The 19,750-nt window shown below is 46.9% G+C and overlaps 1 protein-coding gene across 2 annotated transcripts in view; it reads left to right on the plus strand.

Annotated features, from left to right (window-relative positions):
- SPAST (spastin) overlaps positions 1 to 19,750 on the plus strand; it is a 90,202-nt gene that overhangs the window by 38,660 nt on the left and 31,792 nt on the right. For both annotated transcript variants that reach the window (XM_073545155.1, XM_073545154.1), the window contains 2 exons: positions 12,445 to 12,620; positions 12,843 to 12,979. In XM_073545155.1, the coding sequence (XP_073401256.1) occupies positions 12,445 to 12,620; positions 12,843 to 12,979 (313 nt within the window). The remainder of the gene's footprint in view (positions 1 to 12,444; positions 12,621 to 12,842; positions 12,980 to 19,750) is intronic.

The following is a 19,750-nucleotide window of genomic DNA, read 5'->3' on the forward strand; positions in this document are numbered from 1 at the left end:
ATATGGGGGGGGTATACTATGGAGCACCTTATGGGGGCAGCATATGGGGGGGGTATACTATGGAGCACCTTATGGGGGCAGCATATGGGGGGGGTATACTATGGAGCACCTTATGGGGGCAGCATATGGGGGGGGTATACTATGGAGCACCTTATGGGGGCAGCATATGGGGGGGGTATACTATGGAGCACCTTATGGGGGCAGCATATGGGGGGGGTATACTATGGAGCACCTTATGGGGGCAGCATATGGGGGGGGTATACTATGGAGCACCTTATGGGGGCAGCATATGGGGGGGGTATACTATGGAGCACCTTATGGGGGCAGCATATGGGGGGGGTATACTATGGAGCACCTTATGGGGGCAGCATATGGGGGGGGTATACTATGGAGCACCTTATGGGGGCAGCATATGGGGGGGGTATACTATGGAGCACCTTATGGGGGCAGCATATGGGGGGGGTATACTATGGAGCACCTTATGGGGGCAGCATATGGGGGGGGTATACTATGGAGCACCTTATGGGGGCAGCATATGGGGGGGGTATACTATGGAGCACCTTATGGGGGCAGCATATGGGGGGGGTATACTATGGAGCACCTTATGGGGGCAGCATATGGGGGGGGTATACTATGGAGCACCTTATGGGGGCAGCATATGGGGGGGGTATACTATGGAGCACCTTATGGGGGCAGCATATGGGGGGGGTATACTATGGAGCACCTTATGGGGGCAGCATATGGGGGGGGTATACTATGGAGCACCTTATGGGGGCAGCATATGGGGGGGGTATACTATGGAGCACCTTATGGGGGCAGCATATGGGGGGGGTATACTATGGAGCACCTTATGGGGGCAGCATATGGGGGGGGTATACTATGGAGCACCTTATGGGGGCAGCATATGGGGGGGGTATACTATGGAGCACCTTATGGGGGCAGCATATGGGGGGGGTATACTATGGAGCACCTTATGGGGGCAGCATATGGGGGGGGTATACTATGGAGCACCTTATGGGGGGGGTATACTATGGAGCACCTTATGGGGGCAGCATATGGGGGGGGTATACTATGGAGCACCTTATGGGGGCAGCATATGGGGGGGGTATACTATGGAGCACCTTATGGGGGCAGCATATGGGGGGGGTATACTATGGAGCACCTTATGGGGGCAGCATATGGGGGGGGTATACTATGGAGCACCTTATGGGGGCAGCATATGGGGGGGGTATACTATGGAGCACCTTATGGGGGCAGCATATGGGGGGGTATACTATGGAGCACCTTATGGGGGCAGCATATGGGGGGGGTATACTATGGAGCACCTTATGGGGGCAGCATATGGGGGGGGGTATACTATGGAGCACCTTATGGGGGCAGCATATGGGGGGGGTATACTATGGAGCACCTTATGGGGGCAGCATATGGGGGGGGGTATACTATGGAGCACCTTATGGGGGCAGCATATGGGGGGGGTATACTATGGAGCACCTTATGGGGGCAGCATATGGGGGGGGTATACTATGGAGCACCTTATGGGGGCAGCATATGGGGGGGGTATACTATGGAGCACCTTATGGGGGCAGCATATGGGGGGGGTATACTATGGAGCACCTTATGGGGGCAGCATATGGGGGGGGTATACTATGGAGCACCTTATGGGGGCAGCATATGGGGGGGGTATACTATGGAGCACCTTATGGGGGCAGCATATGGGGGGGGTATACTATGGAGCACCTTATGGGGGCAGCATATGGGGGGGGTATACTATGGAGCACCTTATGGGGGCAGCATATGGGGGGGGTATACTATGGAGCACCTTATGGGGGCAGCATATGGGGGGGGTATACTATGGAGCACCTTATGGGGGCAGCATATGGGGGGGGTATACTATGGAGCACCTTATGGGGGCAGCATATGGGGGGGGTATACTATGGAGCACCTTATGGGGGCAGCATATGGGGGGGGTATACTATGGAGCACCTTATGGGGGCAGCATATGGGGGGGGTATACTATGGAGCACCTTATGGGGGCAGCATATGGGGGGGGTATACTATGGAGCACCTTATGGGGGCAGCATATGGGGGGGGTATACTATGGAGCACCTTATGGGGGCAGCATATGGGGGGGGTATACTATGGAGCACCTTATGGGGGCAGCATATGGGGGGGGTATACTATGGAGCACCTTATGGGGGCAGCATATGGGGGGGGTATACTATGGAGCACCTTATGGGGGCAGCATATGGGGGGGGTATACTATGGAGCACCTTATGGGGGCAGCATATGGGGGGGGTATACTATGGAGCACCTTATGGGGGCAGCATATGGGGGGGGTATACTATGGAGCACCTTATGGGGGCAGCATATGGGGGGGGTATACTATGGAGCACCTTATGGGGGCAGCATATGGGGGGGGTATACTATGGAGCACCTTATGGGGGCAGCATATGGGGGGGGTATACTATGGAGCACCTTATGGGGGCAGCATATGGGGGGGGTATACTATGGAGCACCTTATGGGGGCAGCATATGGGGGGGGTATACTATGGAGCACCTTATGGGGGCAGCATATGGGGGGGGTATACTATGGAGCACCTTATGGGGGCAGCATATGGGGGGGGTATACTATGGAGCACCTTATGGGGGCAGCATATGGGGGGGGTATACTATGGAGCACCTTATGGGGGCAGCATATGGGGGGGGTATACTATGGAGCACCTTATGGGGGCAGCATATGGGGGGGGTATACTATGGAGCACCTTATGGGGGCAGCATATGGGGGGGGTATACTATGGAGCACCTTATGGGGGCAGCATATGGGGGGGGTATACTATGGAGCACCTTATGGGGGCAGCATATGGGGGGGGTATACTATGGAGCACCTTATGGGGGCAGCATATGGGGGGGGTATACTATGGAGCACCTTATGGGGGCAGCATATGGGGGGGGTATACTATGGAGCACCTTATGGGGGCAGCATATGGGGGGGGTATACTATGGAGCACCTTATGGGGGCAGCATATGGGGGGGGTATACTATGGAGCACCTTATGGGGGCAGCATATGGGGGGGGTATACTATGGAGCACCTTATGGGGGCAGCATATGGGGGGGGTATACTATGGAGCACCTTATGGGGGCAGCATATGGGGGGGGTATACTATGGAGCACCTTATGGGGGCAGCATATGGGGGGGGTATACTATGGAGCACCTTATGGGGGCAGCATATGGGGGGGGTATACTATGGAGCACCTTATGGGGGGGGTATACTATGGAGCACCTTATGGGGGCAGCATATGGGGGGGGTATACTATGGAGCACCTTATGGGGGCAGCATATGGGGGGGGTATACTATGGAGCACCTTATGGGGGCAGCATATGGGGGGGGTATACTATGGAGCACCTTATGGGGGCAGCATATGGGGGGGGTATACTATGGAGCACCTTATGGGGGCAGCATATGGGGGGGTATACTATGGAGCACCTTATGGGGGCAGCATATGGGGGGGGTATACTATGGAGCACCTTATGGGGGCAGCATATGGGGGGGGTATACTATGGAGCACCTTATGGGGGCAGCATATGGGGGGGGTATACTATGGAGCACCTTATGGGGGGGGTATACTATGGAGCACCTTATGGGGGGGGTATACTATGGAGCACCTTATGGGGGCAGCATATGGGGGGGGTATACTATGGAGCACCTTATGGGGGCAGCATATGGGGGGGGTATACTATGGAGCACCTTATGGGGGCAGCATATGGGGGGGGTATACTATGGAGCACCTTATGGGGGCAGCATATGGGGGGGGTATACTATGGAGCACCTTATGGGGGGGGTATACTATGGAGCACCTTATGGGGGGGGTATACTATGGAGCACCTTATGGGGGCAGCATATGGGGGGGGTATACTATGGAGCACCTTATGGGGGCAGCATATGGGGGGGGTATACTATGGAGCACCTTATGGGGGCAGCATATGGGGGGGTATACTATGGAGCACCTTATGGGGGCAGCATATGGGGGGGGTATACTATGGAGCACCTTATGGGGGCAGCATATGGGGGGGTATACTATGGAGCACCTTATGGGGGCAGCATATGGGGGGGTATACTATGGAGCACCTTATGGGGGCAGCATATGGGGGGGGTATACTATGGAGCACCTTATGGGGGCAGCATATGGGGGGGGTATACTATGGAGCACCTTATGGGGGGGGTATACTATGGAGCACCTTATGGGGGGGGGTATACTATGGAGCACCTTATGGGGGCAGCATATGGGGGGGGTATACTATGGAGCACCTTATGGGGGCAGCATATGGGGGGGTATACTATGGAGCACCTTATGGGGGCAGCATATGGGGGGGGTATACTATGGAGCACCTTATGGGGGCAGCATATGGGGGGGGTATACTATGGAGCACCTTATGGGGGGGGTATACTATGGAGCACCTTATGGGGGGGGTATACTATGGAGCACCTTATGGGGGCAGCATATGGGGGGGGTATACTATGGAGCACCTTATGGGGGCAGCATATGGGGGGGGTATACTATGGAGCACCTTATGGGGGCAGCATATGGGGGGGTATACTATGGAGCACCTTATGGGGGCAGCATATGGGGGGGTATACTATGGGGCAGCATATGGGGGGGTACATATGGGGGGTATACTATGGAGCACCTTATGGGGGGTATTCTATGGAGCATCTTATGGGGGCAGCATATGGGGGGGGTATACTATGGAGCACCTTATGGGGGCAGCATATGGGGTGGGTATACTATGGGGCAGCATATGGGGGGGTATACTATGGGGCAGCATATGGGGGGTATACTATGGGGCAGCATATGGGGGGGTACATATGGGGGGGTATACTATGGAGCACCTTATGGGGGGTATTCTATGGAGCACCTTATGGGGGGTATTCTATGGAGCATCTTATGGGGGCAGCATATGGGGGGGTATACTATGGAGCACCTTATGGGGGCAGCATATGGGGGGGTATACTATGGAGCACCTTATGGGGGCAGCATATGGGGGGTATACTATGGGGCAGCATATGGGGGGGTATACTATGGGGCAGCATATGGGGGGGTACATATGGGGGGTATACTATGGAGCACCTTATGGGGGGTATTCTATGGAGCATCTTATGGGGGCAGCATATGGGAGGGATTCTATGGAGCACCTTATGGGGCAGCATATGGGGGCACAAACTATGGAGCAGCATATGGGGGCATAAACTATGGGTCATCTTACGGCCGGGGCAGCACATGGGGCATAATCTATGGAGAAACATATGGGGGCGTAATCTTATTGAGCATCTTATGGGGCCATAACCTTTATGGAGCAGCATATGGGGCATATTATTCTATCGAGCATCTTATGGGGTCATAACCATTATGGAGCAGCATATGGGGCATATTATTCTATGGAGCATGTTATGGGGCCATTATTAACCTTTGTGCAGCATTATATGGGGCGTATTTTGTATGGCGCATCTTATGGGGCCATCATGAACTGTATGGAGCATTATATGGGGCTCCTGATTTCAATATGGATATTCAAAAACATTTAACCTACTGATGTCTCAATTAATTTTACTTTTATTGGTGTCTTTTTTTTTTTTTTTTTTTTTTTTTTTTTTTTTGAAATTTACCAGTAACTGCTGCATTTTCCACCCTAGGCTTATATGCGAGTCAATAAGTTTTCAGTTTTTTTGTGGCAAAATTAGGGGGGTCGGCTTATTCCCAAGTATATACGGTAACTTTAAAACTTTGTTTGCAATATGCTAATTAGTGGGTGATTAGTCAGAGGATACTGACTTCCCCTGACTTAAGGCCCTTTTACATTTAGCGATGCACCAGCGATCCGACGAGCGATACGACCCGGTCAGGATCGCTGGTGCATCGCTAAATGATCGCTAGTGAGCTTTCATACAGAAAGATCTCACAGCGATGCAGCAGCGACGCAGCGCACGATACTTACCATTCACACACAGCGATCCTGCGTCCTTCCGCCTGCCTCCACGCGGAGCCGGACATTCTCGCGCGATCAGCGATGAGCAGCTGGGGAGCCGGTCGCTGGTAAGTATCACACATAGCGATATCGCTAGCAATATCGCTATAACGTCACAAAACCAGTGACGTTTTAGCGATATTGCTAGCGATATCGCTTAGTGTAAAACCCCCTTAATCCTCCTACTCCTTATGTTATCACTAACCAGACCAGTGTCCTCACTGCCTCTTTGCAAATCTTGCAGGGTGGTCCGGCTTCCTGGTAATGTGCAGTGAAGCCATGGAGCGTATACAGCGCTGTACTGCACATTCCCAGGGAACAGAATATCGCACAACATTTGTGAAGAGACTGATGACAGTTTCCAAGTTAATTTTATAGTTGTTCACCAATAACTAAGTCACAAAAAGGCTTGTAAGAATGTAGAAATGGGGTGCAATAAAGTTATGGTAGCAGTTTCGGGAGGCTAGTGCAGCAGACATGTTCTGTTTTATTAACTATGTCAAAATGATATTGTTTAGCTACAAACACTATTATTATTTAAAGGGAATCTGTTAGCAGTTTTTTGCTATATAATCTGAAGATGGCATGATTTGGGGGTTAACACTGTCTTATCAAGCTTTTTTTGCTTACAGTGATTGTTCTAGCACCAGTAGCTTATCATTGCTGTGAGCCCTGGTCCCACACGCCTCCTCCTGTGACTGGCACATCACTGTCTATAAATATTGTATGTACAGAGCCTGCTGTGGGCAGGGTTCACTTCCTCAGCTCTGCTGTATTATGAAATCTAAAAGCTGTGTGTGAACAGCTGCACCCAGTAATCTGCGGTATATCTGCGGTTTAGCCTGCGGGTTTCCCCTGCAGTTTGACACTTGCCATGGAGCAGGTGCCAAACCGCAGCAGAATCCGCACAAAGAATTGATATGCTGCAGTTTTGAAACCGGCAGCAAATCCGCGTCTGCACAGCGGTTTTCAGTTTGCATTGATTTTAATGGTACTGTACACCGCAGCAGAAACTACTGCTGATCCGCAGGACCAAAACCGCTGTGGATCCGCAGCGTGTGCACACACCTATAGTGATACATTGTTGAATTCAACTTCTTTGCCTAAATCAAGCTGCTCTCAGATGATGTAGCAAAAAAAATTGCTTCCTTATATGACGGAATTATAATACTAAACCCAGGTAAGTGTAAACCATTGGTAAGGAAGAATGTTACACAAAAGTCCTTTAAAAAATATACATTTTTTTTTTTTATTGAAATATCAAAATTTAAAACTGTATTAAAATAAGCAAGTTGCAGAAAAAGACTGAGGGACCAGAAAGGTTTTTGTAGGTAAATTTTGTGAAGGTAAATACTCGATGTTCAATGAACACACATTGTATATATTACTATATGTACATAATTTTATTGAAATAGTATGTAATTATCTTCATAAAGGTGCATAATAAAAGATGTAACTTGCTAAATGAAGCAATTTAAAATATATATATTGCACAGAACCATAGAAGATTATATCAATGATTCAAGTAAATATGTGCATTTTGTAAATGGTAGTGTTTGTCCTAGTCATAGTCCTCCGTGGCACAAATTCATAGTTTGTTACATGCAAAGTGCTGGATAAAGTGCATTTGAAGATAGCTAGCTGCAAAGGCAAGCCAAAAACCTTAAGTGGCATTGTCACTGATATAATCAAAGAATGCCAAGAGAGAGAGAGAGAGACTGTGTGAAGACAGAAGTAATTACCTGAATCTGTATGCAATTAAAGATGAAAATACTCAGGTCCCTCCACCCCAACACGCATGTTTCGCTCTGCTTCTTCAGGGGGCATAAAAAAAACTGCTGACAGATTCCTTTTAGTAGCCTCGGGACATGGGGTCAGATTATTTGTTTGCTTAGGATCGTGGTGACCATGTGGTTCTACTTTTCATTTGTGTTAATAGGAATGGTCAGACATAATAGTGACAGGCCAGGGGTCCGGAACAGTCTTTTTATTAGAGCAGAGGAGACTAGATACAAGGGGCCAAATATAGAAGTGGCACATGTGAGGTTAGCCCTTACCTCCTCTATCATCCTTTTGCCTGTCCTGTGCAAGGGGGGTAGCAAAGGGTTAACAAATTTCTACTCACACTCAGCTGCAGTGAGAAGATCCTGTGGCTTGAGAAGATCATATGGATGCACAGAGAATGATTTTCTGTTCCTGTATTGAATCTGCCATCTAGGCTGCGCGCTTACTATTGGAGGGGAGGGGGTTTAATAACCACAGGCAATTGTGATGTGGACAGTAAAGTCCCCGTTACACACTGCGATATCGCTAGCAATGTCGCTGTAAAGTCACTGATTTTGTGATGTTGCAGCGATATCGCTGCATGTGACACTTATCTCCGACCCGCTGCTCATCGCTGGTCGCGTGAGAACGTCCTGGACCATTCCTCGTCGGCCACTTCCTGCTGGGCTTCCTGTGGCGCCGACGAGCGACTCGTGGACGCGGGTGGGAGGACGTCAGGATCGCCACGTCTGACAGGTATGTAGCGACCCCATCGATGTCACTGGTGAGATCTGCCTGTGTGGCAGCTCACTAGCGACCACTTAGCGATGCACCAGCGATCCATATCGTTGTCGGGATCGCTGGTGCATCGCTAAGTGTAACAGTACCCTTAATCTCAACCTCTGCACCACTCGCCTTCTGACACTTCTCTCCTGCTCTCTTCCCGCTGCGGCTTCTCCTGCTGCGCTACGATTAATGACTGCGCTCAGCGGCTCTGCTCTCCCTCCTACAGTGCCCGCTCCACCAATGACGAGAGAGGATCGAGCAAAAATTAGAATTTTTATTTTATTCAAAATAAAAATTGTGCTGACCGTCAATGGCAAATTACGGTAATCGCCCAGCCCCACCATCAAATTAATTTATCTATGAATCCGGCACTGAGGTCGTTCTGATGCGAGTTTAACTCTTCTGTTTGTTTTTTTTGTTTTTTGTTTTTTTTTTCTTCCTCTCTGCTCATTTATGACCAATTGAAAGGTTAGCTCAGCTTGACCATTAATCGGCACAGGGTAGCTCAGAAAAAGATGGGTAGAACTACGTTCCTACGATGAGAATTTGAGGTTTTGATGTTGCAGATTTTCTACAAGCTTTTCTGTGCCTATTGGCTAAATTACTTGAGTTTGAGGGTTTTTTTTTTTTTTTTTTTTACGTGTATGTTTATTATATTTTTGGTGTTGCAGTTCTTCCTCTTTAGTATGTCAAGTTTTAAATTTAAGTTTCTCTGCTATTGATACCTCCTGGTATTTGACTTTGGCAACACCTTGATAGTCGTGTAGTTTCCATGTGTTTTTAGTGCGTTTCACTTTCCACAGCAAAATTGCATTTTTACCTGCAGATTTTCTGCATTTAATACAATTCTATGGGGAAAATCTGCACATAAAACTCCACATAGGCTCAAGAGAAATTGATATGTTGGATATTTTAATAACGCACTGCAGGTCACTTTACACTGCGCAAAAACACAACAAAAATACAGTGGACCTGAGATTTCACTTTGCTGGAACTGATACATGCTGGATTTTTTGTGCAGCCAAAATATGCAGCATCAAACTCCTCATGTGAAATTAATCTAAAGCATTACAAACTCTCCTATCAGATTGACTTCACTGATGGATTTACAGATAACTCAATCAACAATATGCAATGAAACAAGAAGCCTATAAAAGACAAATTGAGGAAATGTATTTTTTATAAACAAAAATGTACACATTTAAGACAAAAAAAAGTTTGCACCTGCACATGTCCATATCTTTTCATTTTACATAGTTTTTTCATGTGGACTTCACTTTTCTATTAGCAGAGCAGCTGTCTCTGCAAATGGATATTGTGCGTACTCCTGGTTTGCTGTAGGACTTGCTAATTTCCTTTTGGTTTGGCCTTGAGATGAGGGGAAAACTTTCATGAGCTCAATAAGTTTGCATGTAGCTCACATTGTAGGGAACCATTTGGAGCCGAGATAGGAACTAAAGTGGCTAATTTAATGGGAAGAATCGACAGAATAAATGAGGTCTAGGTTGCTGGACACTGGTTTACATGTGGGGTTTCTCCCAGTGGTCCTTTATCGGTTGTATAAATAGAGTATTTTGGTCCAAATTCATCAACACTGGCATTTTGGAGCCTAAGATGCTCCAAGTTTATTAAGACGTGTGCCTCTTAATGAGTTTGGTGCATCCTTCAGCTGTTGTGCACCTCTGCAAGAAAAGTACTGTGTTCAGGGACTAGAGTGCATTTTTGTCATTTATGCTACGGTACTTTATTAATTTTTGTTGGCTCCACTCGGCCATGCCCTCTTTTCACGAAGTTCTAATTTTCAAGTGAGCCGGGCATGATGTGTAAAAACTCCAAAAGTCACGCTGTGCAGTTGGGCTTTGCACAAAAATTTAGTTCCAGTAGATTTACCTAGCAGCAGTTTTCTGGCTTAAATATTGGCCTTGATTTTGCTCTGTTGCCATATCCAACTGATCGGATTAGAAGCTGAAAAACTCCTTTAATTGTTAGATGCACTCCACATCAAAGTTCTTATCCTCTTAATATATTGATAAGTCATATAGATGTCACGATTGTGTAACATAGATCGAGTGTCGTACACAGATAAGTAAAATCAGAATCACTTTATTTCAAAATATAAAATCTAACAAACATAACACATATAAAAGGGCTGCCTCAAACCAATTAACTCAGACAGGGAGAGCATCCTAATATATTGCAGTTATCATATTATATAGCACTGTGTACTTACAATTGCTCATGTTATCTTTCTACCCTTTCTTCTTTTCTCTGCTCTATGTAGAACCAGGAAGTTTCTATTCCCTCCAAAAATGATTTCCCTCTCCAACTCCTGACCCAGCCCCCCCCCCCCCCCAGGCAGGCACTTTGCAGTGACATATGACTACAGGGAAAATTGACCCTCCTATTTCTACATAGAGCTCAGAAGAATTCGGCTAGTTAGATTTTAATCATGTGATGTCATAACTTTAATGGAAAAAAGAATTAGGTGGGTAGAAAGGCAAAATGAGTAAGTACACAGTGCTATATAGTATGATTGCAATATATTAAGAGGATAAAAACTTTGATTGGAGTGCGTGTTTAAGGTCTGGTTTTGAGACTTCTATTTGATATGTAGTAATTTATTTGGAGCCGCAGGGAGATTGCAGTCATTGATCTGTCATGTAGTAGGTACGGTAAGTATTATTGCCCAAGTCAGTATTGACCCCATAATTGTGCACTGTACTGTAAAAAGATTTCATGAAAGTGCAGACCGGGCTACTCTTACTTAGAGGCTTCTGTCTGAGGGCCCCGTCACACATAGCGATGCGATCTCGCTAGCGAGATCGCTGCTGGGTCACAAGTTTTGTGACGCAACAGCGATCTCACCAGCGAGATCGCTGTGTGTGACAGCGATCAGCAACCGGCCCCCCTGCCGGTATCGCTGATCGTTGATGGAAAGCCCTGGACATTTTTGGGGTCGCTGGTCAGCACGCATCGCTGCATGTGACAGGCGGGAGACCAGCAAGCAGGAGCTGGTAACTAAGGTATACATCGGGTTTCTAAGAGGGCGCGCTGTGCCTAGAAACCCAATGTGTACCTTAGTTACCAGCGCGCTGGTTTACACTATTTCACTTTATGTATCATTTCATCCATTTTTCTGTATAGAATGTGTAACTACAAGTGTCCCCTATTTTGTATTGTAGTTATATGGTGCATTTATAAAAAAAGAGAATTTCTTGTTGTGTAAGGGGTAATGTTTCTCCTTGTGCGCAGTGTAAGGAGTCGTACAGACTATATTCTCTAGGAGATGAAGTATGCATATACCCTCTCCAGAGAAGAAGAGGACTAGAACTCTAGTGCACCTATTGGGTTAGCAATGCTAAGAGTCAATATCGTCCCCTTAATGAGCCTTGCCACATGACTTGGTATAAGAAGCCAAGCCAGAATCTTCATTTGAAGTCCCCTTTTTTGAGGTGTTTACCCCTTATCACAAATCAGAAGGTCCGATTTTGCTAAATGAGAGATCCATGATCAGACACCTAAGGGGGGAATGTTTGTCATTCTGCAGTGCAAAGCCTGTGTAAGTAGACTTATAGGCCATACAATACTCCTCTGGAACATTAAACTTGTAATTGTTGCACCTCCTCAGTGTAAAGCACATCAGAACACATGTCTGCAAGTAGAGTGTTTAATATGACTTGGGATAAAAAGCCAAATCAAAGGGTTGATTTTTAGGATTGCTACATCCAATAGATGGCACTAGAGTTCTAGTCCTCTTCGTCTCTGAAGAGGATATTTGCATTGTTGTGTGAAGGCACGTTTGTATGCTCAGTTTTTTCCTCTTATTGTCTGATGTAGAATTAACTATTTTTGTTTCAATTTTTACTTTCAGAAAAAGGTGCGGTTCCAAAAAAGAAAGACCCTGTCTCTGTTACCAGCAACCCTCTCCCAAGGGCTAAAGTCACTCCCAAAGCTATGTCCCCTGGTATTTCCAGTGCACCTAGGATACCCAATTGTACCACTTCTTCTTTTAATAGACAAACTGGTTTAAATCCTTCAGCTCCAAGGGTATGCCAAAGGCCAGCCTGTGTCTCTTGTATCATGTCATGTCAGTGCATTTTGTGTTTTTGTATATTGTAGTTGTGAATACTTTGAAATCGTATTCATCATACTGCACTTTCCATCATAGTTGGTGGTTTCATTTTATGACATTAAATGCCTAAGGCAAGTACATAATGATGTTGTATGCATACAAATGTATTTTTTTTTTTTTTCTAATTGTAATTTAAGGGAGCTGGCGTAAAACACACTAAACCGAACAATAAGCCAACAACACCAACTACAGGGCTCAGGAAAAAAGATATGAAAAACTTAAAAAATGTGGACAGCAATCTTGCAAACCTGATTTTGAATGAAGTTGTAGACAGGTAAGTGATGTGCTTTGAGAACTATGCATGGACTGAATAAGTTGCGTGTAAAGATGGCCCCCAAACTACACATTAGCCTAGTGTTGGCCACACCTACCAATATCATGGGTTTGGCTTACAGTATGAGGGCACCAGCCTACTGATAGTTGGGGTCACTTGTGATCTGGCATGTCTGATTTCAGTCTGCCAATTTATGAATGCTGATTATTTATTTTTTCCGTTGATAAGCCGATTGCAGAGATGGAGAGCACTGTAGTGCTCGAGTTTATCGGAGACACAGCCAAGATGGTGGTTTGCTGCCAGCTATCTACTGTATTTTTTGGACTATAAGATGGACCGGACCATAAGATGGGAGTTTTAGAGGAGGAAAATAGATAAAAAAAAAATTGAAGCAAAAAATGTTATGAAATACTGTTATGGCGGGTGGGGAATGCTGACATTGTTATAGGGGTAATGTCCCCCCAATTCTGTACCAATATCCCTCATCCTGGTATATATGGCAACCCCCCCATCCTGGTATCTGTGGACCCCCCCCCCCACCCAACCTAGGTATACATGGTCCCCCTCATCACACCGTACACATAAAATATAAACTATTCTACTCGCCTTCCTTCTGCTCCCTCGCAGCACAGCATCCTCTGATGCCAGCAGCTGAGTTCAGCGTGTAGGCAGCACATGACGTCAGCTGCCGGAATATTCACTGCTCCACAGGCCTGTGTCTGGGTGTGGAGCGCAGTGAATAGTCATTCTCTTGAATGCCGGGCACACGTGTTGGCTGCAGCGGCTGGGCGATCCAGAATGCCTGCTATTAAAGAGTGATTATTCACTGCTTTCTACACCCATAGTCTCATCCACAGCTCTGCGCTGTCTTCAGTGCATAGAGGTGGATGGGACTATAGGCACGTGTTGGGTTACCCACTTTTCTGCCGCTGTCTGTCACCCCCCCCCCCCCCACAGCCACAGCTGGGCTATAAGGTACTCTTAAGACACATCCCCCACTTTCCATCCAAAATTTTGGAGAAGTGTTTTATAGTCCAAAAAATGATAATGTGTAGGGGGGGGGCCTTAATTGCTTCTTCCCCACTTTGGAGCCATTTGGTATATCAAGCTGGAAGCAGACGCATTGTGGTGGCATTGTGAGGTCTGGCCTCCATATGAAGGTATTGTTTTCCCGTCTCCCATGACGGCACACATGAGAGAGGGGATCCGCCCTATCAGGACAGGAACCCATACTGAAGATAAAAGGGCGGTACCTCTCCCTGGCTTCAGTTAGGTTTCCTGTCCTGACAGGAACCCGTGTGCTGAAGACGACGGTCAAGAAAAGCATACATGCCCACCCTCGTGCCAGCGTGGAAGATCAGGCAGAGCCTGTGTGCTGGGCGTCAGGGCTTGAAGCACTGTCCGGTGGCTCAGCATCCAAGCGGGCGTCAGTGCAGCACGGTCAGGGGTCTTGGGGCTCTTCCGTGCCTGCCACTCCGCCCTCCCCCCTCTGCCGGCGTCCGGGAGCTCCAGGAGAGGCGGCCGCTTCCAGGTCGCGCCCCTCTGACGTCACGCGCAAAGCACGCTGGGAATCGGCGTGCCCGCGTGACGTCGGGGGTGTGCCCCGGATCCAAGATGGCGGCGCCCATGAAGAAAACGCCGGTCGGTGTAAAATCCTGGGGGGGAGGGGCCATAGATGGGACCGGAGGAGGCAGGGAGTGCAGTGGATCCCTCATAAATGAGTGATGACCACAGAAGATGCACTCGTGCCCAATGCTTCACAATGGAAGTGGGGCAAGAAGAGCCACAGCAGCAGCCTTTTCTGCAGGAGCTCTGGTCAGATACCTTGCCGAGTCGCCAGCATACCAGGAGTAGCTGTTTGAGTAGTAGGAGTGGCAGTCGTCAGGACCGGCATGACTGCGACATCCAGAAAACGTCGCACGTGCATCTGATCAGCCTCCAAAATCCGTACCCTTGATTGACAGCGGTGGTGAGTGATCTACTTGAATATCACCCTTATGGTAACGGGGTCCATATTTCTGTTTGATCACTAGGGGTCAAAGAAGCTAAGTGGCAAAACAAAGAATAGAGTATGCGTCCTATGCAAAAATCCGCTGGCAGTTCAGTGACAGAAAAATCTATGCACTGACTGTATGAATAAAACCATACGGGATGAGACCCCTGACTTTGTCACTAGCCTTAGGGCTATAATAACAAGAGGAGGTGAAAGGCTCCCTAAAGGCAGCCTTTATAAAGACTGATAAAAGAAGCCGCAAAAGGGATTCTGATTTAGAGGCCTCGCTAGTGCAGGAAGGTCGGGAAAGATCCCTGTCCCCCTCCGCCGCCTCTTCCTCTACTCAGTCCTCAGAATCCTCCTCGGACAGCGATATAGTGGGCCGTCCGTGTTTCCCTACAGAGGACGTAGAAAAGCTGGTCAAAGCTGTCAGGTCTACAGTGGGCCTTAAGGAGGAAAAAACACTTGTCATTGTAGGATGTTATGTTCGGAGGGCTAGAAGAGAAGGGAAAACGCACCTTCCCTGTCAATGACAAGATAAAGGCTTTAATTGACAGGGAATGGAAAAAGCCAGAGAGGTCGGGTACCTTACCTTCTGCATCAAAGAGGAGGCACCCATTTGAGGAGACACTCCGAAACTTGGGAAAAGATCCCGAAAATTGATGGGGCCGTGGCTAGGTCCTCAAAGTTATCCCTACCATTAAGTTACCAGGAACTATCAAACCTGACATTGGTGCACGGAGCAGCGGCTTTCCTAGCGGATGCTTCAGCAGATTCCGCAAGGTTAACAGCTAGAGCGGCAGGCTTGTCCAATGCGGCAAGACGAGCCCTGTGGCTTAAGGCTGAGTTCACACGTGGCGTTTTTTGCATTTCCGCGGCGGTTTTAACTGCGCGATTTTGCCGTGAAAACGTGAAATAAGCATCCCATGCATTCCTATGGGATTCAGCAATGCTGTGCTAATGCTGCAGTTTTTACCGCGGCGGAATCGCTTCGCGTTAAACGCAGCATGCTCATTAATTTTGCGGAATCGCGGCGATCCTGCACCCATAGGAATGCATTGTTCCGCTTCCCGCATGTGGCTGTGCACACCATGCGAAAAGTAAGCAGAACAATTGCGGATGGTACCCACGGTCCAGAGGAGAGGAGACGGTCCGGAGGAGAGGAGACTGTCCTCCGGGCTTTGGGTACCATATCTCTGTAAAAAATAGAATTGTAAAATAAAAAATGGTGTTATTCTTGCCTTCCAACGTCCCGCGCAGCCTTCCCGCCTCTCTCCACGCTCTCGTTCCCAGTAATCCTTTGCGAAAATGCCCGGGATGACGTCCGTTCTCGCGGGATCGCGAAGTCTTGCGGTCATTCGAGCGACGTCATCGCGAATTACCGCGAGATGTCGCGATCCCGCGAGAACGGACGTCATCGCGGGCATTTTCGCAAAGGATTACTGGGAACGAGTGCGTGGAGAGGCGGGAAGGCTGTGCGGGACGTCGGAAGGTAAGAATAACACCATTTTTTATTTATTTTTTTTTTTTTATTTTTTACATTTTATCTTTTACTACTGATGCTGCATTGGCGGCCTCAGTAGTAAAAAAGTTGGTCACACTCGTCAAACACTGTTTGACGAGTGTGACCAACCTTTCAATCAGTCCTCCAAGCGATGCTACAGATCACTTGGAAAACGCTAGCTTTTTGCAAGCTAATTACGCTTGCAAAATGCTAGTTTTTCCGCAGGAAAATCGCGGGAATTTAAAATGCGATTTTCCCGCGGAATGGAATTCAGGAACTCTCGCGGTAATTTCCGCGAGAGTTCCGCTACGTGTGAACTTAGCCTTAAGGGTTTCCAGGAGATCTGCTGTCCAAACATAGACTCTGTTCCATCCCATGTCACGGTCAATTCCTTTTCGGCATAAAACTTGAGGAAATTTTGGAGCACTCAGGGGATAGGAAGAAAGGCTTTCCCCAATTTCCTGGAGAGTCCAAAAAATTGTCATTTTGGAGGAGAAGGTTTTAACAGGGGTCGTCGTCCCGGGAGACAGAAAAAACTGGGACTTTAAAGAAAATAGAGGATCGGGCTACATGTTTAAACGGCCCTCCACGTCCTCCAAAAAATCTCCCCAATGACATCAAGGCAGAGGTAGAGGGAAGGCTTTCTCTCTTCCATTCTGCCTGGGCAAACTTCTCCCCCTGTACATGGGTCCTAAATATAATCCGGGACGGTTTACTAAAAATAAAATTCAGCCGTCCACCCAGGCAAACCTTCGTAATGACACCCCGAAGAAAAGCCCAGGAGGAACAACTGGTCCTAGAGACAGAGGTCCTGGGATGAGTGCAGAAACAAGTCCTACAGGAAGTCCCAACTCTAGAAGAAGGAAGGGGGTTTTACTCCCCCCTCTTCTTGATACAAAAACCAGATGGCTCTTAAAGGACCATAGTCAATCTGAGGTGGCTCAATCAATGGGTAGACAATTGGTTCTTCAAAATGGAGTCAATCAATATGGCCATAAAAATCTTGTGCCAGCACTACCTCATGGCAGTGATAGACTTAAAAGATGCCTACTATCATATCCCAATACATCGGGAGTATCGGAAGTACTTGAGAGTAGCACTCTATCAATACACAGCCCTTCCGTTTGGCCTGTCTACAGCCCCCAGAGTCTTCACCAAAGTGATGGCCGAAGTAATGTCATTTCTTCGCTCCCGGGACAGTGATCATCCCATACCTGGACGACTTCCTTGTGGTAGGGAGGTTTGAGACCCACTCCACTCAATAAATAAAGGGGGTGACGTCAACTCTTAATAGAATTAGGATGGATAGAGAACATTCCCAAGTCAAGATTAACACCAGTAAAAGTGCAATCCTTCCTAGGATTAATACTGGACTCAGAGACAGCTCTGCCTCCTACCAGAGAGCAAAGTGACCAAAATAAGGGGCCTAGCCTGCACAGCAGTACAGCAGAGAAAACCAAAAGCAAAGCACAAAACAAATATCCTGGAATAAAAATGTAAAAAATATATTGCAAAAATTGCATGAAGGTAGTAATGATAAGGGTATTTAGTTAACATAATTTTGATCAAAATAATGTAGAAGCCATCCCGCCACGTCAAGGCAACCCTTGTGGGACAGTCCTAACTCTTGTATTTAAAACCTTTCCACTTGTCAAGTGACGTAAATGTGAACAAGGGCAGAGGGACTGAACCACCAGTAATAGTATAGGCCAGACAGGATGGATTATCCAACTCAGAAACAGGGCGGTCACACCCTTATATGCACAGAATGCACAATGAAACAAATGAGAAACTGGGTCTGAGCAAAAAAAGTAAATTAATGTGCATGCAAATTGTAATTGCATATGAACACATGACCTTTACAAAGAGAAAACCAAAAACAAAGCACAAAACAAATATCCTGGAATAAAAATGTAAAAAATATATTGCAAAAATTGCATGAAGGTAGTAATGATAAGGGTATTTAGTTAACATAATTTTGATCAAATTTCTCGAAGTGTAACTGAAATCCTTGCAGATTGGGTCAGTAGATTTGGACCGTCTTAGGTGTATCAGACAGGCATACCTAATCATAGTGTGCAAGAAATAAGATGCTCACATTAACCCCTTGATCCCGGAGCTTTTTAATGTTTTTTTCGTTTTTCGTTCCCCTTTTTCCCATAACTTTTTTTTTTTTTTTTTTTTTTTTCCCCATCAATATGGCCGTGTGAGGGCTTGTTTTTTTTTTTTTTTTGCGAGTTGAGTTGTACTTTTGAATGACACTATTGGTTTTACCATGTGTACTCGAAAACGGGAACAAAACTCCAAGTGAAGTGAAATTGCAATTAAAGTGCAATCCCACATTTGTTTTGTTTAGCTTTTTTTACTAGGTTGACTAAATGCTAAAACTGACCTTCCATTATGATTCTCCAGGTCATTGCGAGTTCATAGATTCCAAACATGTCTAGCTTCTTTTTTATCTAAGTGGTGAAAAAAATTTCCAAACTTTGCTAGAAATATGATCTTTTGACCGTTATTGCGTTTTAATGCAATGTCGCAGCGACAAAAATATGTAATTCTGCCATTTTGCCTTTCTTTTCTCGCTATGTCGTTTAGTGATCAGGTTAATCCCCCCCCCCCCCTTTTTTTGCTTTGTTTTTTTTTTTACTTCGGGCGATTCTGAACACGTCGATACTAAATGATATATTTTTTTTTTTTTTATTTTAGTTTGGGGCAAAAGGGGGGTGATTTGAACTTTTATTTCATTATTTTTTTTTTTTTTTTTAGTTTTAAAAAGTTTTTTTCTTACTTTTGTCATTCTTCAATAGAAGCTGCCACAACCCGATTGGCTCTGCTACATAGAGGCGATGATCAGATCGCCTCTATATAGCAGAATTACTCACTTGGTATGAGCGCCGAACACCGTGTGGCGCTCACAGCAAACCGGCACTGATAACCATATAGGTCTCCAGGTGACCTCTGGCTGTCATGTCAACGAACCAGTGACCCGTCATCACGTGACGCGGGTCACCGGTGGGCAGATTTCCGGCACGATTGCTTGTTAAATGCCGCTGTCAGAGTTTGACGGGTTTAACGGGTTAATAGCCGCGGGTGGAACGCGATTCCACCCGCGGCCTTTGGAGGCACATGTCAGCTGTTCAAAACAACAGATATGTACCGTGAAAGATGTGGGCTCACCGCCGGAGTCCACATCGAAGGGAGGGAGTCTGACATTGGTGTAAATGTACGCCCGATGTCGGAAAGGGTTAAAATTATATCAACATCAACACCTTTT

Source organism: Dendrobates tinctorius, unplaced genomic scaffold (genome assembly GCF_039654945.1).
Source record: "Dendrobates tinctorius isolate UK_male_01 unplaced genomic scaffold, ASM3965494v1 ptg000140l, whole genome shotgun sequence".
In the NCBI taxonomy this organism is placed as follows: Eukaryota; Metazoa; Chordata; class Amphibia; order Anura; family Dendrobatidae; genus Dendrobates; species Dendrobates tinctorius.